The sequence below is a fragment of the Lissotriton vulgaris genome, chromosome 4_1, assembly GCF_964263255.1.
Source record: "Lissotriton vulgaris chromosome 4_1, aLisVul1.2, whole genome shotgun sequence".
NCBI lineage: Eukaryota > Metazoa > Chordata > Amphibia > Caudata > Salamandridae > Lissotriton > Lissotriton vulgaris.
The window spans coordinates 1,998,899,793-1,998,927,766 of record NC_141691.1 but is presented as its reverse complement, the minus strand read 5'-3'; the positions used below and the strand labels follow the sequence as shown (position 1 = coordinate 1,998,927,766).

Here is a 27,974-nt window from a genome sequence, read left to right as displayed (position 1 = left end):
GACCTATCTCATAGGTATGGTCAAAAACCCAAGTTTTCTGATCCACAACAAAGTTGTTTGTTTTAAGTACGAGAAGCCTTACCAACCCCTAGGTGGTCTGCTTCATCATACCATCTACAGGCGCATTCTCACACCAGATGTGGGTGAGAATGAAATACCAGATTTGGGTGAGAATACCAGCATGTGGTGTGAATAGGGTGAAGATGAAAAATTCCTTGTGGTGGAGTACATTATTAAATAAGTCTCCCCAAGGAATATACTAAAAATTATTAGGGTGATATGACTTCACCTAGTTGTGATATTCAGGTCTAGATATACTTGACATTCTCATACCCTACTAAGGTATGCAACCGTTTCAACGCAACTTTTACAACGCATACTGTTTCAACGCACACCATTACAACGCAGGATCCTTTACAACAAATGCCTTTACAACGCATGACATTACATAGCAGATGCTATTACAACGCATGCCATTACAACGTAAGTATAGGTAAGTATATCATTTTATTTAAACATTTTTTTATTACAATTTTTTTTAATTAATTTAAAAAATATTAAAAATAAATTAAATAAATTAATTTAAGTAATTTTATATATATAGTTTGGGTTATGGGGTACAGGGGCATTTTTAGGGTTCAGGGCTGGGTTTGGGTTTTGGGATACAGGGGTATTTTTAGGGTTCAGGGCTGGGTTTGGGTTTTGAGGAACAGGGGTATTTTTAGGGTTCAGGGCTGGGTTTGGGGTTTGGGGTACAGGGGTATTTTTAGGGTTCAGGGCTGGGTTTGGGGTTTGGGGTACAGGGGTATTTTTAGGGTTCAGGGCTGGGTTTGGGTTTTGGGGTACAGGGGTATTTTTAGGGTTCAGGGCTGGGTTTGGGTTTTGGGGTACAGGGGTATTTTTAGGGTTCAGGGCTGGGTTTGGGTTTTAGGGTACAGGGGTATTTTTAGGGTTCAGGGCTGGGTTTGGGTTTTGAGGTACAGGGGTATTTTTAGGGTTCAGGACTGGGTTTGGGTTTTGGGGAACAGGGGTATTTTTAGGGTTAAGGGCTGGGTTGGGGTTTTGGGGTACAGGGGTATTTTTAGGGTTCAGGGCTGGGTTTGGGTTTTGGGGTACAGGGGTATTTTTAGGGTTCAGGGCTGGGTTTGGGTTTTGGGGTACAGGGGTATTTTTAGGGTTCAGGGCTAGGTTTGGGTTTTGGCGTACAGGGGTATTTTTAGGGTTTTGGGGAACTGGGGTATTTTTAGGGTTCAGTTTTTAAATAAATAATTTAAATAAATTAAAATATTAATTTTAATAATTTTATTATTTATTAATAATAGTTCTTTTGTAATAATAGTTCTTTAAAAAATAAAATTAAAGTAATGTTTTTCCCTACACTATCCAGCACTTACCCTACTATTACACTCCCCAGAGTTAGAATATTATTTATAAACACCTAAACTATTTTTTATATATATATATATATATATATATATATATACAAATAAATTAATTTAAAAATAATGTAATTTATTTAAATAATTAAATATTTATTAATTACATTTTTAATAAAATAATATACTTACCTATACTTACGTTGTAATGGCATGCGTTGTAATAGCATCTGCTATGTAATGTCATGCGTTGTAAAGGCATTCGTTGTAAAGGAATCTGCGTTATAAAAATTGCGTTGTAATGGTGTGCGATGTAAAGGTATGCGATGTTACGTCATACATCCCCTACTAATGTATGTATGGCATTCATCAGGAACAAACTGTTGGATATCACTCTGTAGAAAAATCTGCGTAGATAAAAACAATAATATTGTGAAAATATCAAACAACCAGTGGACTATTTCTAATGTAAATATGTTCGTCCGCTGTTGTAACCTAAAAAGGTCAGGTTTCAGGCCTCGGCTCACAGTCCTACAGACAGTGTGCTTACAGAGCCAAACTGGTCTGTTGTTCTGCCAAAAGAATCTTAAAGGAGACCTCCACCAGGATTCTCCACCTGACCTTGCTCCCTCTAACACTCTCTTTTTCCTTACAGGGCACATTGGTGTTCTAGGTTCCAGGGCAGGTGGTCTTTTGTTTATATATATTTATCTGTTTAGAGAACATAATCAGGAAAAGCAAATCAAGTAACCATAAAGCTGTATTGAGTCGAGCGTTGCGATGCCACTATCTTTAGTAGGAGAAAGGTATACATCAGAAAGCGCATCCCATGGATAGGATAGATTCATAGTAGGATATCCTGTCTCCCTATATCATATACTGTTTCTCAGGGCACCCCAGGATTTGAAAACACATTCTCTTAGGTAATTGCAAAGTCCATCTCCCAGGTCCATTAAAGAAGTAGAGTAGATTAAGGGTACATTGGTGTTTTATTTTCATGAGGTCCGCCGTGATGGCGGGATCCTGGTGGTCAGCGAAGAACCAGTCGGTGATGAGGAGAAGGTGGGTGGCCAGTAATATAATTGGAGATCAGAGAACCCCAAACTGCCCTCGTAGGCGTGTAACACACATTTCCGAAAGAGATACGTGGTAGGCCCCCATGCTAAAGGAAGCTTGTTATCTCTGCTTGTAGTGTGCAGAAAAAAGAAGGGGGGTGGGGTGGGGTTAGTTCTGCAGGGTGTAGAGAAATCTCACAATCTTGAATAGGGCGAGAGTGGCTGAGTGGGCCATATCCCTCCTGGCTGTAGAAACGAGAAGAATGATGGTTCCATGTTAAAATATCGATGAAAAAAATATCGATGTAAAAATATTGATTACAAAAATATCAAATCCCTATACTTAAATAGGTGAGTACAGTAATATCGACTCAAAAATATTGATGTAAGAAATATAGATGTAAAAAATATCGACTTTAAAAAGATAACATACATTGAAATAAATGATTTAAATAATATTAACAAAATAAATTACATTTAATATATATTTAAAATAATTATAATGAATAAACATAATTTATTAAATATAAACACAAAAAGGTGTACATATACATATATTTACATACATACATTTTATTAACTATTATCTTTATTGAATTTATAAACTTTTTTAATTATATAGAAATAAAAAAACACATATATAAATAATTTAAAATAAAATATTCTATATTTAATTAACACCTTAGCTGCGTGTAAACATTTCTCCCCAGTGCTGCGCTGTCCATTAGAACTAGTGCTGAATGGACGTTCAATGGTCGTGCGCAGCACTGGGGAGGTAGCGCTGCTGACGACCATTGGCCGTCAGCAGCACTTAAGGGGTTAACACATTAAACTATTTAAAAAAAATAATACATACATTTAATAACCAAATAAAAACATTAGTAGTTAAAAAGTTGGATAGCAAAGGGGTAATAATTACTATTCCCACTCCAGTGAGTGTAGCAGTAGGGAAGGCGCTGGATAGTGTAGAGGTTAAAATTACTATTCCCACTCCAATGAGTGCAATGGTAGGGAAAGCCCTGGATAGCGTAGGTGTAACAATTACTGTTCCACTCCAGTGAGTGCAACAGTAGGGAAAGCACTGGAGCCCAAAACAATTTGAAAAAAACATCAACATTTTTATTAAATTAATTTCCAATATTAACATCATATATTATTTATTATAATATTAACAAAGATAATAATTACTAATTAATTAATTATTATCAATTAATATTATTTATTAATTAATCAATGCAAAATTAATTACTTACCACCTTTCACACCCTTTACACATATTAATATCAAAACACACACCTAAAATGAATTACACAATACAATTAATAATTACTAATTAATTAATGGTAATTAGTTTTAAAATATTTAATAATAAATCAATAAAAAAAGGTAATTACTTACCACCCTTCACACAATTTACACATATAAACACCACAACACACACCTAAAATAATTAAGCAATCAACATAATTATTTATTAATTGACTAATTGAAATCAATTAACAACTTATTATTAAACTATTATTTATTAATCAATTAACACATTAATTATTCAATACATTTTATAAAATTAAATTACTTCCCACCCTATTCCCCTATAAACCCACAACCCGCTACGGAAGTAAAAACGCAGAATTAAACTTAAAATAAATTCATACCTAGTAAAACTCTAAAACATGTAATAAAATGACAAACAATTCTCATTAAAAACACTAAAATACATACAATTATTAATAAATCGATATTTTTGTAAACTATATTTTTGCAAACGATATTTAATACAAAGATATTTATGTAATCGATATTACTTACCTGTCAAGTCTATATTCTTGTCAACTATATATTTTTTGTCGATATTTCTTCCCCACGATATTTTTGCGGCGATATTTCTGTCCCACAATATTTTTGCTGTAATATTTCTTCTCTGCACCAAGTGTGATGTTGGGTTCCTATGCTTAATGTTGTGAGAGGGCGATATTTATCTCTAGGTAGTGGAAATGTTCCTTGGAGCATTAAAACAGGGTTATGGCCTGCATATCATTATGGTAGCCCAGGAGTGGGATAAAAAGGTAGATTTTGACCACTTCACAATGACACCTGAAGCATCAGCATAAATCTGTAGCATATGTAAGACACTTGGGATCGAGGCCTCAGGGTTGCCCACATAAAGGAGATATTTAGGATCATCTCCGACCTCGCTAATTTAAATAGAGTAACACTCCCGGCTATAACTACCCAAACCTTGTGTGACTCTTTCAATGCTTTTTTTGTGAACAAGATTGGGGCCATCAAAAAAAGCATTTCTTCTTGCTCTACAAACAATAATTAATCTTTACGTGATCCTAATAGTCACACGCTGGATCTAGCCAATCTTTGAATCAGAGTCAGTCTGGATCCCCAAAATATAATTGTCACTCGTAGGTCCTGAGAGTAGTAATAATTTACTTTGCCGATTTAACACTGTCACTTCTCAACCAATCAATCCATACCGGGATCATTCCAAATTCCTTTAAAAGAGCAATCATTGCACCTATTCTAAAGAAAGTGGGAGCAGATCCTTTGGATATGAAAAGTTATCGGCCAATTTCCCTTCTGCCATATCTGGCAAAACTACTTGAGGCTCATTTAGGTCCCCATCTCTGTTCATTTTTAGAGGAGTCAGACTTTTTAGTCCCGTGTCAAGCGGGTTTCCGGCCAGCACATTCCACAGAGCAGTAATCATGCCCTTAACCCCTTTGCTGCAAGGCCTTTTCCCCCCTGTGCTAAGCCATTTTTTGGCCATTTGGGGTAGTTCGCGCTTAGGTCCCTATATCTTTTTGACCACATAAGGTATCCACACCAAATTTGCGTCCTTTTTTTCCAACATCATGGGGATTCTAAAGGTACCCAGGATTTGTGGATTTCCCCTGGAGGGGACCCCGAAATTATCCAAAATACAGGTAAACTTTGTTTATTTTGGGAAAAATAGGAATAAAGGGCTACAGATGAAAGCATCTGGTTTTATCCCTGCAAATGGTATAAACTAAGTAGTTGTGGTGCTGAAATCAGCATTTTCCCAGCTTACAGGAACAATCAGACATTTGTCAGAAAAGCACATTTTCTTTACACCGTTTTGGCATTTTTCTGGGATATAGCCTATGTTTGCTATTTATTTTGCTTTCAACCTCCTTCCAGTTTATGGTAGAAATGGGTATGAAAGCAATAATGGATCCTGGAAAGCTATACATTTTAGAAAAGTTGAAAAAATTCGAAATTCAGCAAGGGGTCACTTGTGTAGATCCTTCAAGGTTTCTTCATAGAAACTAACAGTTAAATATAGGAAAAATTGAAAATTAGTTGGAAAAAAACAGCCATTTGGGCCAACGTTTTCACCTGTAACTTCTTCTAATTGTGACAGTTGTTTGAAAGCAATACACTGTTAGATCCGCTAGACCTTTTTGAATGTGAGGATATATAGGACTAGTAGGTTCACCAAGAACCCGACGAACCCAGAGCCAATAACTGAGCAGCGTCTTGCAATGGTTGTTCATTATGTTCCGTTATATAGCAATTAATTTGGGGAAATATGTACATGGAAAAATCGGTATGAAAGACACCCATGTATTTTCTTAAATTGGAACAAAATATAGAGTTTAGAAATTGCAGATATTAGCACATTTCCGAAATTGTGAGTACCCACACTAGCATGAGACTTAAAGGTTATTTTTCAAAATGACTTCTTTTTTACACGTATTTCATTTGGAAGGCAGAAATGCATCGTAAGTCAATAGGTAATAACAGTTGCTCAACAAATCTGTGTTACCCTAAGTCTCCTGATAAAAATGGTACCTCACTTGTGTGGGTAGGCCTAGTGTATGCGACAAGAAACGGTCCAAAACACAAGGTGAACACACTTTATTTTTACAGTGAAAACTGACATTTTTTTTGCAAAGTGCCTAGCTGTAGATTGTGAACCCTAGTTCTGCCGGCCCCTGGGGAAATCTAGAAAACCTATAAATTTTTAAAAAGTAGACACCCAGGGGACTCCAGGGGACTCCAGGATGGGGTGACTTGTGTGGCTCTCACCAGGTTCTGTTACCCATAATCCCTTGCAGACCTTTAGAATTTGTCAAAAATACCCCATTTTCCTCACATTTCTGTGGTTGAAAGTTGCTTTTGCAAGGGGGGGATGGGGGGGGGGGGCAGCTGGGGTTTTGGTGCTCAGCGGCCAACTAGTGAAACCTACCAAATTTCGCTGAAAAAAACTCCCCTTTTCCACACATTTTTGTGTGGGAAAGTTGTGGCATTACTGGGCTGACACTGATTTCCTACCACCCAGCGTTTCCCCAGGTCTCCCGATAAAAATGGTGCCTCACTCGTGTGGGAGGCCTAATAACGTATTGACGCAACATCAAAATTGTCTATCAAATAACGATCTGGTTTTGCAAGGGGGGGTCACCTGGGTTTCTGGCCTGTGCTCTGCGGCCAGCTAGAGAAACCTACCAAACCCACACATTTCTGAAACCTAGACACCTGAGGGATTCCAGGGAGGTATGGCTTGCGTGGATCCCCCAACTTTTTCTTACCCAGAATCTCCTGCACACCTCAAATTTAGCTGAAAAAATCACTTTTTCAACATTTTTTTGTTTGAGAAAGTTGTGGCATCACCGGGCTGACACAAATTTCCTATCACCCAGGGCTCCCCCAGGTCTTCCGATAAAAATGGTGCCTCACTCGTGTGGGAGGCCCAACTACCCGCGACAGGCAAAGGCCCAAAACGAATTGAGGCAACATCAAAATTGTCTATCACAAAACGACCTGGTTTTGCAAGGAGGGTAACCTGGGTTTTTGGCCCCGGGCTCGGCGGCCAGCTAGGGAAACCTACCAAACCCACACATTTCTGAAAACTGTACACCTGGGGGATTCCAGGGAGGTATGGCTTACTTGGATCCTTCAAATGTTTTCTTACCCAGAATCCCCTGCAAACCTCAAATTTAGCTGGAAAAATCACTTTTTCCACATATTTTTGTGTGGGAAAGTTGTGGCATCACCGGGCTGACACAAATTTCCTACCACCCACAGGTCTCCTGATAAAAATGATGCCTCACTCGTGTGGGAGGAACAAGTACCTGCGACAGGCAAGGGCACAAAACGTATTGAGGCGACCTCAAAATTGCCTTTCACAAAACGACCTGGTTTTGCAAGGGGGGTCACCTGAGTTTTTGGCCCTGTGCTCGGTGGCCATCTAGGGAAACCCACACATTTCTGGAAACTAGACACCCGGGGGATTATAGAGAGGTATGACTTGTGTGGATCCCCCAACTTTATCTTACCCAGAATCCCCTGCAAACCTTACATTTGGCGGAAAAAATCACTTTTTCCACACATTTTTGTGAGGGAAAGTCATCATCTGGCGGACACAAATTTCCTACCACCTAGCATTCCCCCAGGTCACCCTTGGGGTGGGGGTATTGTCATGCCCATTTTGGGCAGCCCCCACACCTACATGAATAACAAAAAAAATACCTGGTTTTTAATCGGCTTTCTGCCCCCGGTGGGGGGGGGGCGGATTGGGGGCTACTGACCGCTACAGAGCAGAAAGACTGTAATTTTGGGGGGGGTGGAGAGGTGGAGGCTTTGGGATGCCCATTTTGGGCAGCCCCCACCCTCATTTTATTTACCCAAAAAAAATCCCTGGCGTCTAATGGCTTTTTGCCCCCAGGGAGGGCAGAAAGGCTGTATTTTGGTGAGGGGTTGTGGGTGTTTTGGGCAGCCCCCACCCTAAGTAAATTTTTGGACAAAAAATCCCTGGTGCTAGTGGGCCTTCTATCCCCCCTCCCCCTCCCGGGGCAGATGGGGTCTACTGTCCCCATCTGCCCCCCAGGGTGGCAGAAAGACTGGTGTCCCCAAAACGCAATGGGGGGGAGCAAAGGCCCTTGCCCAAGGGGCTGCTACTCCTTCCCTGGTGCTAGTGGGTAGATCCCTGCTTGGGGATTGCCCTCCCAAGCAGGGATCCACTAGGAAAGGGTACCATTAGAATGGGGAGATTCTCCCCTTTCTAACGATACCTCTCCCAAGTGTTTCTGTGCTCGGGGGCTGAGATAGCCCCACAAACACTGAAACTGTTTTGTTTTCAATGTAATGACATAAGCGCGCCATACGCACAATCGTCATTACTTTGAACACAAAGGGAGGGCCTCAGGAGGTTGGGGAAGCTCTTCCCCACCTCCCGAGGCCCCCCAGAGGCTGCTATTTACAGCAGAGGGATTTCGTGCCCTTGGCCTCATGAAGGAATGGTTCCGTCATGAGCACAGGAGCACTGGTGCTCATGACGGAACCATTCCGTCATGAGCACCGAAGGGGTTAAGAGAGGACATGTGCAAGGAAGTAGACAGTGGTAATACCCAAGTGTTGGTGTTACTTAACCTGCCTGTGGCTTTGGACACCGTCAACTTCACCCTTTTGGCTGACCGTGTCAGAACCGCAGGGCTATTGGACACAGTCTTCGACTGGATCACTTCGATTTTGAGTGACAGAGCTCAATCGGTTAGACTACCACCGTTCAATTCAACAGAGGTTCAACCTAACTGTGAGGTGCCACAGGGCTCCTCTCTATCTCCTCATCTTTTTAACATCTACATCCGCCCCTTGTTAAGCTCTTTTAAAAAGAAGGAAATCAACATCTTCAACTACGCTGACAACATGCAACTGCTATTTATGATCAACAACAGTTCCACGTCTAGACAGCAATTTCATGACACAATGCTATTCACTCGTGTTTGGATGAACAGTAACCACATGAAGTTAAACTCTGATAAAACTGAGATTGTTATCACACAAAATAAGGTGGATCATTGGAATCCCTCCTTCTGGCCAAGCGAGATGGGCTTTCCTCCTTTGCCCAAAAAGACGATAAAAAGCCTTGGGGTCATCGTTGATGAGGAGTTATCATTTAAACAGCAGGTAGGCTTAGTGACATTGGCATGCTTCTGTCAACTCTGGTGCATAAAAAAGATAAAGAAATTCTTGACAAGGGAGGCCTTGATCCAAGTTATAATAGGCTTAGTCTTGTAATGCATTGACTATGCCAATTCCCTTTACTTGGACCTCCTCAAATTTCTTCTGCGTAGGCTCCAGCGATTGCAAACTCAGGCCTCTCCGTCTAACATACTGTCTACCTAAAAATGGACACATCTCTCAGGTGACTAGGAAACTCCCCTGGCTGCCTGTGGTACAGAGAACCATGTTCAAGGTGTGCTTTATAGTATTTAAGGCCTTACAAATGAACTGCCTCACCTTTGGTAAATCCTGAGTTAGTAAATAATGTCCTACCAGAGAACTGAGATCCAGACACCTACACTATTTGGATATTTCACCATGCAAAAAATTAAGGACCAGTCGGTGTAAGTTCCCCGTCATTGCTACCCGAGCTTGGAATTTATTGACACTTAACTCAGGACTACCACTAACTATGTCAGATTTAGACAGCTACTGAAAACATGGCTCACAATAACTGTGGATCAATATCGATCTGCTTCCTAGCACCAAGAGACCGCTTGGTGAACGTGCGCTCTAGAAATACTCAATAACATAACATTAAGAACGGAGATAGGCCTCTAGTATCCACAATCCCTGGAGGGGGGCTAGTAATGTGGGTTAAGGATGACAGATATTGTGGGTCTGTGAAGATCACACAGGAGTTTGCCCACCTCCAGTGGCTCCTCATACATTGCAAGTAGGGGTTAGATAGCAAAGAGGTGAATTTTTTATACACTTCCAATGGAATACCATTGAGGCCTGGTGTTTTCCTACTAGGGAGTGCCCCTATGGTTAATGTAATTTCAGCTGCCATAATGGGTTACTCCAGTACTTGCCTGCCACTGTTGGTTAGTCGGGGGCGAATGAGATCCTCCACAATAGAATGAAGTAGTTCAGCCTCCGGTGTTGGGCGGTCGACATAAAGGCTTGTGAAATAACGGGCAAACTCCTGCTTTACTGAGTGTGGGTCTGCTGCCTCTTGACCAATCTCCATAATAATGGAAGGGATCAGGTGAAGAGCCAGGTCCTGTCTTGTCACCAGTACAGGAGTTTCCCAGCCTTCCCTGACCTCATAGATCCAATCCTGTGTGGTAAGGTGAGCAGAGGTCGTAGTGTTCAGTTGTTTCTAGCGGAGTACACGTTTGTTTAAATCTGCTGTATGTTTCAGGTGGGCAGTGAGGTTAGCGTTGTAGGCCTCGTCGGCTAAGCAGAGGTCCTGTTCAATTGTCAGGCCCTCTTACAAGTCTACAGGTGCGTAAATAGCAGGAGATTATATGGTCATGATGTTTTGCCTTCAGGGCCTCCTTGACTGTGGTGGAGGAGGTAAAGAATGCTGCATTATCTTTAAAGCAGTATGAAATGTGTGTATGAAGGAAGTCTGCAAAATCGGAGTCAGTGAGCTACCATGCGCTTAGGAGCCATTGACTGAGTTGTTGGTGTCTAGCAGGTCTAAGAGTCAAAATGATAGAGGCATGGTCTGTCAGTGCATTTGGGGGGATATGTGCATTGAGCAGTATGACAGCATCAGCAGATGGCAGAAAGAGGTACATAAGCATATCGTGGGATATATGGGAGTGAGAGTAAAAAGTGTATTCCTTGGCCTGATGATGGAGTAGGCGCCAGGAGTCAGAAGGCCAAAGAGGTAGTCCAGTTGACCAGATCATGCGTAAGACGCACAGAAGTGTTGCTTGAGTCAAGCTGAGGGGTCATGAGTTGAAACCACCATCCAAAAGGGTGGGATCAAGGAGTGATTGGAGTAGTAGGGGGACGAGTGCTTGTAATGCAGGTGGGGTTAGATTTTCCTGCATAACGTCCACTCACCCAGCTGGGACGGATGTACGTTGTTACAACGCATGCTTTTACCATGCATGCTGTAACAACGCAAGTTTTAAAACGCATTCCATTACAACGCATTACACTGGGGGGTGCTGGATTGTGAATAGTTTAATTTACTATTCCAAAACCAGTCCCCGTGGACACTAGGGAAGGTGTTGGATAGTAAATTAAAACTATTCCCAATCCTAGAGCGCCCCCCAGTGTAATGCATTGTAATGGTTTTCGTTTTAAAGTCTGCGTTGTAATAGCACTGCGTGCTAAAAGTTGCGTTATAAAGGTTGTTCCCCAGCTGGGACACTACCCAGCCTTGGCCTCCGATGGAACTACCTGCATAGGGTTGTAGAGGAAAAAACATCAAGCTTGCTAATGGAACCATCTGCATACTGTTGTACAGACTAAAACATTAGGGGGCTGCTTTATCAACAGTTTGCATTGACGCAAGCTAGAAGTGATACAAACTAGTGTAAAATTGTACATTTGCCCTAGGACTAACATACTAGTGCACTTCTTTGCATGATGGGGGCTTTCCATGAGAGGTACATGAGCATTCTCACATTATCTACCAAGAATGGTAGACAGGTTGTGCACTAAAAATGACGACTCTATGAGGCAGTCGCTAACAAGGAAACATTTTTTTATTCATCTTACTTTCGCATAATACATGTGTGTTGCACTGTACAGCACATATATAATGTGGTAAACACTTTAGAGTCTGTATAATCATTGTATTTTCTCCAGGAAAGATACCGTCGCAATGCGAAGCCTTTGCTAGAAGTCAGACACACCTTTGCACTAGTTGCAAAGGTATGTGCATGGTACTAGGCAGCCTTGGCTGAGGACTAGAACAAAAGTGCCATATCTTATTATATATGGGGGTGCCCTGCGCTCTCTAGTGGGACAGCCTGAGGAACAGCACTATAAATTAGTAAATCTTAACCAAGTTCACTAATGGAGCTATCTGACTTGGGTTGTAAGTTAACCACAAATGTATTGACCTGCTGCAAAATAGTGCCTTGCACAACATTGTTAAGACAAGCATGTATAGTGGAGTATAGATTGAATATTCTAACACCACAACCACTACCTTGAAGATATTGTACAAACTCATATCTTGCACTCGAGGTTGCTGCAGGTTGATATTTTTGAGTTGATATTTTCTATCCAGCTGGATTTTCTACTTATTATCTACTTGCTCATTTGCTTTTCTTTTTGACCTTAAGATTTGGCACTGCAAGGCACAGCAACACAAAGCAGCCAGTATCCAAACCTTGGGCTGCCGTCATACCCACTCAACACCGACCGCAATGGGAACTACTTTGGAAAGTACTGCTCTTCCACCAACGGGGATAGGAATCCATGGTGGAGACTGGACTTAGGACAAAGTCAACCAATTGGATCTATTGTGGTGGTGAACAGAGCCGACTGCTGCCCTGAGCGCCTCAGAGGTGCTGAAGTTCGGGTCGGAGACAGCAAGAACAACAACAACCCTGTGTAAGTTCTGATAATTATGCACTTGACTGCATTGAGCCAAGGGGAACTGGATATTGGAGAAGCTTTACCAACAGTGTTTGGCATAACCTGGCTGCTCAGTAGGTACTCAATATACCTCTCCTCTTTGATTGGCTGATTTGTGATGCAAGCCTCATAGATCTTCCTCAAGCTTCATATTACATTGTCCCAAACTCCATCTTTACCGTTGCACCTTATGTATAATACTCATGGGTGGGCTAGCAAGAAAATCGGTCAGCCTAACACTGTTCTTCTTGTTGTGTCTCTGGTTCTACAGGTGTGGCACCATCACTGACCTTAGTCCCGGATCCGTTACTACGCTCTACTGCGAAGGGATGGTGGGCCGCTATGTCAGTGTTGTCATCACAGGCCGCAATGAATACCTCACCCTGTGTGGAGTGGAAGTATACGGTGTTTTGTCACCACAGCTATCGAGTCCGAGTGTGTACTGGTAGTGAGGAGAAGTGGGAGGGGGGTAATACTTGCTTTTATGAAAAAAGAAGCATTTATTTACAGCTACCACTACAAAATTAAATACAACATTCACAAACAATACACAGTTAGCTGATGTCAAGGCTCTAGTGCTTCATAGGCAGATCTCCGATTCCCACTTCCCTCAACCTAGAGGTAATGGGTATTCTCTATTTAGGTTATCCCAACTACTAGTCCAAGTCCCACTCCAACTCGGTATTAAAATCATAAGTGTTCCAGCGCGAAAGCACTATTTGGCAAGCAAGTTCCCTTGAGGCTGACGGGCCCAAAATTAGTCTTACGTGCACCAGCAGGATCAGGGTGACAGAAGTCTTAGAGCATACCCCTGCCACAGCACTCTGAGCATAACCCCTCCACAGGCGCGGGAGCAGCATCTGTCTCTGGTAAGTATTTCACCCACAGCCGTGGGGTTCTCATTGCTTCTCCAAGCTGGGTAAGTTCTGCTCTTCCTGTAGGTAGCAGGGGTGGTGCAAAGCTGCCTGCGCAAGTTTTCAGTCAAGGTGCAGACTCACAAGTGTATCTACACTTGCCACTTGCCTCTTTGGACTATCTCGACCAGATCAAATTTTTTTTGCTTAGTGCCTGTTATCCCACTCTGGAATTCAGAGTAATTGTCTCTCGACTGTACACAAGAGCCATCCAGATCGGCACAGTGGGTCTCCTCAAGGTGGCCCTATCTGGCATACCAGGTCACCAACATCGCACTGCTTATAGGCGATGACTTATTCAGTGCAGTACAGTTCATTTTTCACTTTATGGCAGTCCTCCTCTGGCATTTGAGTGTTGCTGAATGTACCAGCACATGGGCAAGAACCCGATCAGTGCAGTAGCTGTCTCCTCAGACCTTGCTGGGGGAATCCACCAAAACACACAATTAATGCATCCAATCGAGGGAGACCTATCGCAATCGCATAGGTTTGATCACAAACCTAAGTTTTCTGATCCACAACAAAATCTTTGTTTCAAGGACGAGAACCTAAACCCACCCCTAGGTGGTATGCTTCATCATAGGGCTCCTCCTCACAGCTTACCCAATGGTTGGCGATGTGGGCTACAACTCCCATTCGGGGAGGAGCTCTTACAGATTATTCACAGACCATATGTAAGCAATCGGATGTGGGTAGTAATAGCAGAGTGTAGTGTGAACACTGTGAAGATTAAAAATATTTGGTGGATGAACACATTCTTGATTAAGTCTCCCGAAGGAGTATACTAAAATGATTAGGGTGATATGACTACCACCCAGTCGTGATACTCAGGCCAACATGTTTATATCATTCTCATACCCTACTAGCATGTGTGTGGCATCCATCAGGACCAAAAAGGTTGGATATCACTCTGCAGAAAAGTCGGTGTAGAAGAAAAACAATAATATTGCGAAAAAGATCATACAACCAGTGGACTATTTCAAATGTAAATATACTCACTGCTGTTGTAAACTGCAAACGTCAGGTTTTCAGGCCTTAACTCCTAGTCCCACAGATAGTGTGCTTACAGGGTCAAACTGGTCTACTGTACTGCCGAAAGAATCTCCCTGGGGCACGAAGACCTTTACCATGATTTCACAGTAGGCCACACTGCCTCAAATGCTCTCATTTTCCTTACGGGGCACATTAGTTTTGGCAAGCAGGCAGCCGCTGGTGCTCAAGGTTCCAGGGCAGATGGTCTTGGATTTCCTGTGTAATATCTCCTGACCCAGCTGGAAGAATAGCAGGCCTTGGCCTCTAATGGAACTAACTCCATAGGGTCGTAGAAGGTAAAACTTCAAGCTTGCTAATGAAACCATCTACATACAGTTGTACAGACTAAAACAAAAAGTTTCAGCTTTATCAACACTTTGCACTGGAGCAAGCCAGAGGAATTGACTCAAACTGGTGCAAAGGGTTGACAAACGTATTAATTTCTAGCGCAAAACTGGAAATTTGCCCTAGAAGGAACGTAATAATCAGGTGTGGGTGGAGTACATGGAGTGGCACTCTGCGGAGTTCCACGGAGTTAAGAAAAACTCAGTGGAACTCCGCTCTGCTCCACCGTAGTCCTACCGACAATTTTAAAAAGAGAAAAAAAACACTTACCTGCTCTCTGGCGTCTGTGGGCCGCCCTCCACCTAGCTGTGGTGTCTCATCCTTGCCGACATCCTCCTCCTCGTTGTCGGTCGCAAACCCCTACGTTTTACGTCATTGGTGGACTGTGCATGCGTAGCCAACCCAAGAAGAGAAATGCATGGGTTTGTAGCGAGGACAGCGGTGAGGAGGAGAGAAACCACGGCAAGGAGGAGGGCTGCCTGCAGACACCAGAGCAGGTAAGTGGGTTTTGTGTCTTTTTATGGGCTGCGAGCGGGAGCTTAGGGGTGTACTCGGCTCTGCTATGGAGCCCGAGTTTTGCCTCAACTCCACGTTCCCAACGGAGCGCAGAGTTGGTAAAACTCTGCTAACTCCGCTGACGGAGAGGAGTACGATGCCCGGGCTTAATAATGATGCACCTCTTCGCATAAAGGAGCCGTTCCATGAATTGTACACAGCGTTCTCACACTATCTACCAACAGAGGTAGACAGGTTCATGCACTAAAAATAATGCCTTCTCAAGGCAGGGGCTAACAAGGAGAATGCTATTTATTTGTCTAACTTTTCACATATTGCATGTGTATTGCACTGTACAGTACACAAATATAATGTGGAAAACTTTTAGAGTCTGTCTATGCATAGTATTTTGTACAGAAAGGGTACTATTGCAGTGCAAAGCATATGCTAGACATCACACATACATCATTGCATTAGGTGCAAACGTATACTCATGGCACTAGGCAGCCAGGGCTTAGCATGAGAACTTCAGTGCCATATCTTAGTACATACTGGGGCGCTCTGCACTCTCTAGCAGGACAACATTGGTAGCTGTGCTATAAATTAGTGAATCTCCACCAAGTTCCTCCAGGGAGCTATCTGACTTGGGTTGTAAGCAGCCACAGCTTCTGCAGGTAAGAGTGGTAGGGCCCGCTGGGTGGGGTTCGAAAGATGACGATGAGGGAAAATAAATCATTTATTTAATTTTCCCTAATGGTGGTCCCTCAAAATCCCCCCACCCCCGCACCATCACCCACTGCTCTTACCTACCGTAGCTGGTTGTAAGTTAACCACAAATATATTGACCTGATGCAAAATAGTGACTTGCACAACATTATCAAGGTAAGCATGCATAGTGGAGTATACATTTAATATTCTAACACCACATCCACTACCTTGAGGATAGTGTACAAACTCAAATCTTTCACTCAATGTTGCTGCAGGTTGAGATTTTTGAGTTGACATTGTGTATCACGCTAGTTTTTTAACCCATCTTCTACTTACTCATTTGCGTTTCATTTTTAGCTGAAAATTTGGCACTGGAAGGAACAGCTTCACAAAGCAGCCAGTATCCATACCTTGGGCTGCCATCATACCCACTCAACACCGACCGCAATGGGAACTACTATGAAAAGTACTGCTCTTCCACCAACGGGGACATGAATCCATGGTGGAGACTGGACTTAGGACAAAGTCAGTCAATTGGATCTATTGTGGTGGTGAACAGAGCCGACTGCTGCCCTGAGCGACTCAGAGGTGCTGAAGTTCGGGTCGGAGACAGCAAGAACAACAACAACCCTGTGTAAGTTCTGCTAATTGTGCATTTGAAAGCAGTGAGCCAAGGTGAGCCTGATATTGGAGACACTTTTACAACAGTGTTTAGAATACCCTTGTCGCTCAGCAGGTACTCAATATACATCTCCTCTTTGTCTGATTTGTGATGCACCTCTTAATAGATCTTCCTCAAGCTTCATAATACATTGTTTCAAACTCCATCTTTGCCATTGCACTTTATGTATGATACTGGTGGGTGGGCTCTCATGAAAACCGGTCAGCCTAACTATGTTCTTCTTGTTGTGTCTCTGGTTGTACAGGTGCGGCACCATCACTGACCTTAGTCCCGGATCCGTTACTACACTCTACTGCGAAGGGATGGTGGGCCGCTATGTCAGTGTTGTCATCACAGGCCGTCGGGAATACCTCACCCTGTGTGGAGTGGAAGTATACGGTGTTCTGCCACCACAGCTATCGAGTCCGAGTGTGTACTGGTAGTGAGGAGAAGTGGGAGGGGGGTAATACTTGCTTTTATGAAAAAAGAAGCATTTATTTACAGCCACCACTACAAAATTAAATACAACATTCACAAACAATACACAGTTAGCTGATGTCAAGGCTCTAGTGCTACATAGGCAGATCTCAGATTCCCACTTCCCTCAACCTAGAGGTAATGGGTATTCTCTATTTAGGTTATCCCCACTACTAGTCCGAGTCCCACTCCAACTCGGTATTAAAATCATAAGTGTTCCAGCGCGAAAGCACTATTTGGCAAGCAAGTTCCCTTGAGGCTGACGGGCCCAAAATTAGTCTTACGTGCACCAGCAGGATCAGGGTGACCGAAGTCTTAGAGCATACCCCTGCCACAGAACTCTGAGCATAACCCCTCCACAGGCGCGGGAGCAGCATCTGTCTCTGGTAAGTATTTCACCCACAGCCGTGGGGTTCTCATTGCTTCTCCAAGCTGGGTAAGTTCTGCTCTTCCTGTAGGTAGCAGGGGTGGTGCAAAGCTGCCTGCGCAAGTTTTCAGTCAAGGTGCAGACTCACAAGTGTATCTACACTTGCCATTTGCCTCTTTGGACTATCTCGACCAGATCAAATTTATTTTGCTTAGTGCCTGTTATCTCACTCTGGAATTCAGAGTAATTGTCTCTCCACTGTACACAAGAGCCATCCAGATCGGCACAGTGGGTCTCCTCATGGGGGCCCTATCTGGCATACCAGGTCACCAACATCGCACTGCACATAGACGATGACTTATTCAGTGCAGTAGCGTTCATTTTTCACTTTATGGCAGTCCTCCTCTGGCATTTGAGTGTTGCTGAATGTACCAGCACATGGGCAAGAACCAGAACAGTGCAGTAGCTGTCTCCTCAGACCTTGCTGGGGGAATCCACCAAAACACACAATTAATGCATCTAATCGAGGGAGACCTATCGCAATCGCATAGGTTTGATCACAAACCTAAGTTTTCTGATCCACAACAAAATCTTTGTTTCAAGGACGAGAACCTAAACCCACCCCTAGGTGGTATGCTTCATCATAGGGCTCCTCCTCACAGCTTACCCAATGGTTGGCGATGTGGGCTACAACTCCCATTCGGGGAGGAGCTCTTACAGATTATTCACAGACCATATGTAAGCAATCGGATGTGGGTAGTAATGGCAGAGTGGGGTGTGAACACTGTGAAGATTAAAAATATTTGGTGGATGAACACATTCTTGATTAAGTCTCCCGAAGGAGTATACTAAAATGATTAGGGTGATATGACTACAACCCAGTCGTGATACTCAGGCCAACATGTTTATATCATTCTCATACCCTACTAGCATGTGTGTGGCATCCATCAGGACCAAAAAGGTTGGATATCACTCTGCAGAAAAGTCGGTGTAGAAGAAAAAAATAATATTGCGAACAAGGTCGTACAACAAGTGGACTATTTCAAATGTAAATATACTCACTGCTGTTGTAAACTGCAAACGTCAGGTTTTCAGGCCTTAACTCCTAGTCCCACAGATAGTGTGCTTACAGGGTCAAACTGGTCTGCTGTACTGCTGAAAGAATCTCCCTGGGGCACGGAGACCTTTACCATGATTTCACAGTAGGCCACACTGCCTCAAATGCTCTCATCTTCCTTACAGGGCACATTAGTCTTGGCAAGCAGGCAGCCGCTGGTGCTCTAGGTTCCAGGGCAGATGGTCTTGGATTTCCTGTGTAATATCTCCTGACCCAGGTGGAAGCATAGCAGGCCTTGACCTCTAATGGAACTAACTCCATAGGGTCGTAGAAGGTAAAACTTCAAGCTTGCGAATGGAACTATCTGCATACAGTTGTACAGACTAAAACAAAAAGTTTCAGCTTTATCAACACTTTGCACTGGAGCAAGCCAGAGGAATTGACTCAAGCTGGTGCAAAGGGTTGACAAACGTATTAATTTCTAGTGCAAAACTGGAAATTTGCCCTAGAAGTAACATAATAATCAGGTGTGGGTGGAGTACATGGAGTGGCACTCTGCGGAGTTCCACGGAGTTAAGAAAAACTCAGTGGAACTCCGCTCTGCTCCACCGTAGTCCTACCGACAATTTTAAAAAGACAAAAAAAACACTTACCTACTCTCTGGCGTCTGTGGGCCGCCCTCCACCTAGCCGTGGTGTCTCATGCTTGCCGACATCCTCCTCCTCGTTGTCGGTCGCAAACCCCTACATTTTACGTCTTTGGTGGACTGTGCATGCGTAGTCAACCCAAGAAGAGAAATGTATGGGTTTGTAGCGAGGACAGCGGTGAGGAGGAAAGAAACCACAGCAAGGAGGAGGGCTGCCTGCAGACACCAGAGCAGGTAAGTGGGTTTTGCGTCTTTTTATGGGCTGCGGAGCAGGAGCTTAGGGGTGTACTCAGCTCTGCTATGGAGCCGGAGTTTTGCCTCAACTCCACGTTCCCAACGGAGAGCAGAGTTGGTAAAACTCTGCTAACTCCGCTGATGGAGCGGAGTACAATGCCCGGGCTTAATAATGATGCACCTCTTCGCATAAAGGAGCCGTTCCATGAATTGTACACAGCGTTCTCACACTATCTACCAACAGAGGTAGACAGGTTAATGCACTAAAAAATAATGCCTTCTCAAGGCAGGGGCTAGCAAGGAGAATGCTATTTATTTGTCTAACTTTTCACATATTGCATGTGTATTGCACTGTACAGTACACAAATATAATGTGGAAAACGTTTTAGAGTCTATCTAAGCATAGTATTTTGTACAGAAAGGGTACTATTGCAGTGCAAAGCATATGCTAGACATCACACACATCATTGCATTAGCTGCAAACGTATACTCATGGCACTAGGCAGCAAGGGCTTAGCATGAGAACTTCAGTGCCATATCTTAGTACATACTGGGGCGCTCTGCACTCTCTAGCAGGACAACATTGGTAGCTGCGCTATAAATTAGTGAATCTCCACCAAGTTCATCCAGGGAGCTATCTGACTTGGGTTGTAAGCAGCCGCAGCTTCTGCAGGTAAGAGTGGTAGGGCCCGCTGGGTGGGGTTCGAAAGATGACGATGAGGGAAAATAAATCATTTATTTGATTTTCCCTAGTAGTGGTTCCTCGAAATCCCCCCACCCCACCCCCGCACCATCACCCACTGCTGGTTGTAAGAAAACCACAAATATATGACCTGATGCAAAATAGTGACTTGCACAACATTGTCAAGGTAAGCATGCATAGTGGAGTATAGATTTAATATTCTAACACCACATCCACTACCTTGAGGATGGTGTACAAACTCAAATCTTTCACTCAATGTTGCTGCAGGTTGATATTTTGTATCACGCTAGTTTTTTAACCCATCTTCTACTCATTTGCGTTTCATTTTTAGCTGAAAATTTGGCACTGGAAGGAACAGCTTCACAAAGCAGCCAGTATCCATACCTCGGGCTGCCATCATACCCACTCAACACCGACCGCAATGGGAACTACTTTGGAAAGTACTGCTCTGCCACCAACGGGGACATGAATCCATGGTGGAGAGTGGACTTAGGACAAAGTCAGCCAATTGGATCTATTGTGGTGGTGAACAGAGCCGACTGCTGCCCTGAGCGACTCAGAGGTGCCGAAGTTCGGGTCGGAGACAGCAAGAACAACAACAACCCTGTGTAAGTTCTGTTAATTGTGCATTTGACTGCAGTGAGCCAAGGGGAGCCTGATATTGGAGACACTTTTACAACAGTGTTTAGCATAACCTTGTCGCTCAGCAGGTACTCAATATACATTTCCTCTTTGTCTGATTTGTGATGCACCTCTTAATAGATCTTCCTCAAGCTTCATAATACATTGTTTCAAACTCCATCTTTGCCATTGCACCTTATGTATGATACTGGTGGGTGGGCTCTCATGAAAACCGGTCAGCCTAACTCTGTTCTTCTTGTTGTGTCTCTGGTTGTACAGGTGCGGCACCATCACTGACCTGAGTGCCGGATCCATTACCACACTCAGCTGCAAAGGGATGGTGGGCCGCTATGTCAGTGTCGTCATCACAGGCCGCCGGGAATTCCTCACCCTGTGTGGAGTGGAAGTATACGGTGTTGTGTCGACACAGCTGCCAAGTGTGTGCTGGTATTGAGGAGAAGTGGGAGGGGGGAATACTTGCTATTATGAAAAAAGAAGCATTTATTTACAGCTACCACCACAAAATTAAATACAACATTGACAAACAATACCCAGTCAGCTGATGTCAGGGCTATAATGTTTCATAGGCAGATCTCTCAGGACCACTTCCCTCAAGCTTGTGATAGTGGATAATCTCCATTTAGGTTATGCTCCACTACTAGTCCAAGACCCACTCTGACTCGGATTTAAAATCACAAGTGTTCCAGCGCTAAAGCTATATCTGGCAAGCAAGTTCCCATGGGGCTGACTGGCCCAAAATCAGTCCTATGTGCACCAGCAGGATCAGAGTGATCAAAGTCTCTGAGCATACCCCCTCCACAGGCGCTGCAGCAGCATCTGTCTCTGGTAAGTATTTCACCTGAGGCCCGACAGGCTGCAGTCGGTTGTCCTCGCGGTCCTCACATGTGGTTGTGCAGCAGCAGTAGTCGTGGGGTTCTCATTACTCCTACAAAGTGGGTAATTCTGCACTTCCTATAAGTAATGGGGGTGGTGCATAGGTTCTGGCTCTAGTTGTCAGTCAAGGTGCAGGCCCGCTAGTGTTACCACAGCTGCATCTTGCCTCTGTTGGCGATCTCAACCAGATCACACTTCTTACTTGGTCCCGGTTGTCCACCCTGGCATTCAGAGTCACCACCTCTACACTGTACACAAGCTCCATCTAGATAGGCACAGCAGTTCGCCTTACAGTGGTCCCTCCTGGCATAATGACCCAGCAGCTTGCCACTTTACATGGGCTACAGCACACTTGGCACAGCAACCCTCTTCATTGTGACCCTATCTGGCGTATGAGGTCACCGACATCGCACTGCATATGGGCGATAACTCATTCTGTGCTGTAGCATTCACCATTCACTTTATAGCAATGTTCCTCTTACATGCGAAGGTTGCAGAATTTACCTGCATGTGGGCAATGACCAGGTCAGTGCAGCAACTGTTTCCTCGCACCTTGCTAGGTGGATCCACCAAAACACACAAAAAATTAATACAATCAAGGGATACCTATCACATAGGATTGATTACAAACACAAGTTTTCTGATCCACAACAAAACTTTTGTTTTAAGGACGAGAACCCACACCCACCTCTAGGAGGTACACTTCATCAAAGGGATCATCCTCACAAACATACCCAATGATTGGGGGTTTGGGCTACAACTCCTATTTGGGGAGGCGCTCTTACAGATTATTCTTAGACCCTATGTGAGCTATCAGATGCGGGTAGGAATAGCAGAGTGGGGTGTGAACAGTGTGAAGATTAAATATACCTCTTGGCGGAGTAAAACATTCTTGATTGAGTCTCCCCAAGGAGTATACTAAAACTTATTAGGGTGATATGACTACAACCCAGTGGGGATACTCAGGCCAACATGTTTATGCCATTCACATACCCTACTAACATGTGGGGCATCATCAGGACCAAAATGTTGGATATTACTCTGCAGAAAAATCTGTGGAGATCAAAACAATAATATTTTTTAAAAGATCCTACAACCAGTGGACTATTTCAAATGTGAATATGTTCGCCTCTGTGGCAAACTGTAGGTTTTCAGGCCTCAACTCACAGTCTCAGAGATAGTGTGCTTACAGGGCCAAACTGGTGTTCCAAAAGAATCTGGCTGGAGCAAGCTGACCCTTACCAGGATTCCCCACCGGACCTCGCTCCCTCCAACACTCTCCTCTTCCTTAAAGGGCACATAGGTCTTGGCAAGCAGGCAGGCACTGGTGCTCTATATTCAAGGGCAGATGAGTTTGGATTTCCTGGGTACTTCCCCTCACATATCTGGGAGACTAGCAGGCCAGGGCCTCTAATGAAATTAACTGTATAGGGTTATGCAGGGTAAAATGTCAAGCTTGCACATGAAACCATCTGAATACAGTTGTACAGACTATAACATCATGATTTAGCTTTATCAACACTTTGCACTGGCGATAGCCAGAAGAATTGATGCAAACTGGTGCAAAGTGTTGACAAATCTTTTACTTTACAGTGCAAAACTTAAAAGTTGCCCTAGAAGTAACATAACTGAACACTACTTTGCATGAAGCAGGCATTACACGAATGGCACATGAGCGTTATCACACTATCCACTAACAAAGATAGATAGGGCCATGCACTACACAATATGCCTACTCGAGAAAGGCGCTCACAAGGAGAAATGTTTTTTATTCGTCTAACTTTTCACATATTGCATGTGTGTTGCACTGTACAGCACGCATTTAATGTGGGAAACGCTTTTAAGTCTATCTAAGCATAATATTTTGTATAGGAAAGGTACCCTTGCAGGCAATGCCTATGCTAGACATCCCACCTATGTCAATGCACTAGTTGCAAAGGTATGTGCATGGCACTAGGCAGGCAGGGCTAAGGACGAGAACAGTAGTGCAATATTTAAGTACATATGGTGGTGTCCTGCCCTCTCTAGCATGACAACTTTGGTGGCTGTGCTATAAATCAATAAATCTCCACCAAGTTCACTAATGGAGCAATCTGACTTGGGTTGTTAAGTTTACCACAAATATATTAAACTGCTGCAAAATAGTGACTTGCACCACACTGTCAAGGCAAGCACACATAGTGGATTATTGATTTACTATTCTAAAACCACATCCCCTACCTTGAGGATATTGTACAAACTAAAACCTTGCACTCGATGTTGCTGTAGGTTGATATTTTTGAGTTGATATTTTGTGTCGAGCAAGTTTTTCAACCTATCTTCTACTTACCCATTTGCTTTCCTTTTTGACCTTAAGATTTGGCACTGGAAGGAACGGCTTCACAAAGCAGCCTGTATCCATACCTCGGCCAGCCATCATACCCACTCAACAACGACCGCAATGGAAACGACTTAAAAAAGTACTGTACTGCCACCAACGGGGACATGAATCCATGGTGGAAAGTGGACTTAGGACAAAGTCAGCCTATTGGAACTGTTGTGGTGGTGCATGCCGCCGCCGACTGCTGCCCTGAACGACTCCGAGATGCTGAAGTTCGGGTCGGAAACAATGAGAACAACAACAACCCTGTGTAAGTTCTGCTAATTGTGCATTTGACTGCAGTGAGCCAAGGGGAGCTTGATATTGGAGACACTTTTACAACAGTGTTTAGCATAACCTTGTTGGTCAGTAGCTACTCAATATACCTTTCCTCTTTGATTGGCTGATTTGTGATGCAACTCTTAATAGATCTTCCTCATACTTCATAATGCATTGTCCTAAACTCCATCTTTTCCTTCGCATCTTATGTATAATACCCATGGGTGGGCTTGCATAAAAAACTGATCAGCCTAACTTTGTTCTTCTGGTTGTGTCTCTGGTTGTACAGGTGTGGCACCATCACTGACATACGTGCCGGAGCCATAACTACGCTCTGCTGCAAAGGGATGGTGGGCCGCTATATCAGTGTCGTCATCACAGGCCGCCGGGAATACCTCACCCTGTGCGGAGTGGAAGTATACGGTGTTTCACCACAGCAGCCACATGGGTGCTAGTATTGAGGAGAAGGGGGGGGGGGGGGGGGAATACTTGCTTTTATGAAAAAATAAGTATTTATTTACAGCTACCTTCCCAAAATTAAATACAACATTCACAAACAATGTACACAGTCAATGAGGTCAGGGCTCTAGTATTTTATAGGCCGATCCCTAAGTCCCACTTCCCTCAAGCTAGTGGTAATGGTCATTCTCTATTTAGGTTATGTCCCACTACTAGTCAGAGACCCATTTCGACTCTGTATCAGGCTTAAGTGGAACCACCAGTATCGTAGCAACCTGATTCTCCAAGCGTACCCCCTCCACAAAAGCTGGAGCAGCAGCTGTCTCTGGTAAGTATTTCACCCACGACCCAACAGGATGCAGTTGGTTGTCCTCAAGTTCCTCCCACGTGGTTGTGCAGCAGCTAGGGGTTTCTCATTGCTCCACCAATTTGTGTAAGTCTGCTCTTCCTATCGGTAGTGGTGCAAAGGTCCTCGCGCTAGTTGTCAGTCAAGGTGTAGGTCCCCTAGCATCACCACAGCTGCCTCTCGTTTCTGATGATGATCTCGACCAGGTCACACTTCTTGCTTGGTCCCAGTTGCCCCGTCTGGCATACAGGGTCAGCGTCTTCACTGTACACACGCTCCATCAAGATTAGCACAGAGGATCTCCTCACGGTGGCCCCTCCTGGCATATGGATCCACCAGCTTACATCCATACAGGGGCTATGGCCCACTCGATATGGCAATACTCTTCACAGTGGCCCTATCTGGCCTGTGGGGGTCACTGGCATCACACTGCACTTGGGCCATAACCATTCAGTGCAGCAACGTTCACAGTTCATTCATGGCAGCCCTCTTCTGCCACACTAGGGTTGACGACTTTCCCTGCATAAAAACAACAACCTGATCGGTGTATGAGTCGTCCCCTCACACCTTGCTAAGGGAATCCACCAAAATACACATTGAATGCATCCAGGCAATGATGACCTATCACATAGGTTTAATCAGAAACCCACGTTTTCTGATCCACAACATAATTTACCCCTAGATGGCATGCTTCATCATTGGGCTCCTCCTCACACCCTTATCCAATGGTGGGGGGCGTGGGCTACAACTCACACTCAGGAAGGAGCTCTTGAAAATTATTTTCATACCCAAGTTATGCTATCAGATTTGGTTGAGATTAGCAGAACGTGGACTAGACAGTATGAAGATTAAAAATACCTCTTTGTGGAGTAAACATTTTATGATTAAGTCTCCCCAAGGAGTATACTAAAAATGATCAGGGTGATATGGCTTCAACCCAGTCGCGATACTCAGGACAGAATATCAACTAATGCTTAACTTTTTTTCAAAATTGCTATAACATTTTAATTCTCTTCAACATACATTCCACGTCTTTTCTACCGTGGCTATTACCTTTAAATTCAGCCTTTCCTGTATCCATCTGACTGATAGCCTACTTGGAAGGATCATGGACGAAAGTTAAACGTTTTATTAAACTTACATTTACAGCCAGAATAGGAGAGCTAGATACAAATTACAAGCTGATAACAGCAGTGCCACTGCTCAATTTATAAGAAACTTGCTATCATATGTCCCCTGCAGGCCCATTGTCATTTCCCCTATGTTAGAATGAGCACATTGCAGACTGCCCACTGCTTTGCGCGCGTTACTATACAAACTTATTTTGCTTTGTGCCACACTGTACTTTCACACAGACCTTGCTGTTGTTTTGCGTTCTCTTTTTTTCCTGGGATTTAGTCTGAACACCATAGAAAAGGTCAAATAACAATGCCCCTTATTATTGTAGTCTGGTCAGACAAACATGCAGATGCAGCTGTTGTTTGGGAACATGTACTTTTGTCATATAGGTATGCACAGATAGGTAACAACACACTTGGAGAGGGATCTTTCCAGGGAAGGGATTGTGAAAGCACCTAAAATGTAGAAATGTTATCTGTGTATGCTAAGCTACGGGGTGTTCTGCTAACACCTAGAGATCTGATAGATAATCATTTTGCCTCTGTGGAAGGGTAGAGGGGTTAGGCTACCCTGTCTTATATAATGCCAGCTCCTTTTATGATTTCTGGACTATTTACTATGCTGACCATTTTTGTGTTAAGCATCTTCTTTCTTATTGTGGCACATATACTGCATACTAGAGCATGATAGTTAAAATAAACATTTTAAACTTCTCTTGTGTCTCTGTCAGAGCTGATTGAGTACTGGTACGAGTGTAAGAGCGAAAGGGTGTGTCCTGCAACAGCGATTCCTGAGAGAGTCAGGAGTGTTGTGTTCTGGGGTATCTAATCACTTGTTCTTCTGAGTGAGTAGGAGGGCAAGTGAGATACTATAGATAGCCGGTTCCGGGCTCATGGGTAACTAGGTCGTAGGATAACTCAGTCCCTACCTATTAAGGTTCTATGATCCCAAGCATAGTTTTGTGACTCAGCAGAATCCCTGCAACACTGCTAATCATACATTAGAAAATGTATACCAAGCTTACAGACTTAGGCCTAAAACAGCAGAAGTGATAATATTATAAAAAGTTGTATTGATATAAATAATGAAAATGCTAATACACCAGTCAAAAATAACACCTTCAGCAGTATGAACATGAATTGTTGCTATAATAACAATTCTAATTGTTGTTAAAAATGCAACCTTTGTGTCTCCAAACGTTGTGCTAGCTTCTGAAAACACTCATAATTTAACTTCAAATGCAGGCTTTTGATTTTGAATAAATATGCTTAATTTCACCCAAAAAAGTGTTATTTTCATTTCTAGAACACAATTTCTATTCTTAATTGCCGGATCTTCATTTTTAAAAATACAAGCTTGTGTTCCCTCCAACAACGATAGGATGCTCAGGTAGGTCATTAGTATTTATTGTAGAAGAGCAGGAATCTACGTCTGCTTCATCTCCAGTTTACATCCGGTCTTT

The 27,974-nt window shown here is 43.4% G+C and overlaps 2 protein-coding genes across 2 annotated transcripts; both read left to right on the top strand.

The window, feature by feature from the left end:
* The first annotated feature begins 16 nt into the window (after nt 1-16).
* On the top strand, nt 17-27,225 carry LOC147724827 (uncharacterized). Its single transcript, XM_086918114.1, has 7 exons — nt 17-167; nt 12,502-12,772; nt 13,068-13,231; nt 16,648-16,924; nt 17,217-17,380; nt 24,307-24,580; nt 24,878-27,225. Exons 1-7 carry the CDS (start codon nt 17-19, stop codon nt 25,041-25,043), a joined length of 1,467 nt encoding a protein of 488 aa, XP_086774240.1. The 3' UTR covers nt 25,044-27,225.
* LOC147724828 (fucolectin-like) lies at nt 19,625-21,510 on the top strand. Its single transcript, XM_086966620.1, has 3 exons — nt 19,625-19,732; nt 20,703-21,043; nt 21,336-21,510. The coding sequence occupies exons 1-3, from the start codon at nt 19,625-19,627 to the stop codon at nt 21,508-21,510; spliced, it is 624 nt and encodes a 207-aa protein (XP_086822746.1).
* Nucleotides 27,226-27,974: the final 749 nt, after the last annotated feature.

Coding starts and splice junctions, on each gene's coding strand:
- LOC147724827 (XM_086918114.1), top strand. CDS start 17: ATGGTCAAAAACCCAAGTTTTCTGATCCACAACAAAGTTGTTTGTTTT. Junction 13,232..16,647: donor ACCACAGCTATCGAGTCCGA/GTGTGTACTGGT, acceptor TTTCATTTTTAG/CTGAAAATTTGGCACTGGAA. Junction 17,381..24,306: donor ACCACAGCTATCGAGTCCGA/GTGTGTACTGGT, acceptor TTTGACCTTAAG/ATTTGGCACTGGAAGGAACG.
- LOC147724828 (XM_086966620.1), top strand. CDS start 19,625: ATGCGTAGTCAACCCAAGAAGAGAAATGTATGGGTTTGTAGCGAGGAC. Junction 19,733..20,702: donor GCCTGCAGACACCAGAGCAG/GTAAGTGGGTTT, acceptor ATGTTGCTGCAG/GTTGATATTTTGTATCACGC. Junction 21,044..21,335: donor AAGAACAACAACAACCCTGT/GTAAGTTCTGTT, acceptor CTGGTTGTACAG/GTGCGGCACCATCACTGACC.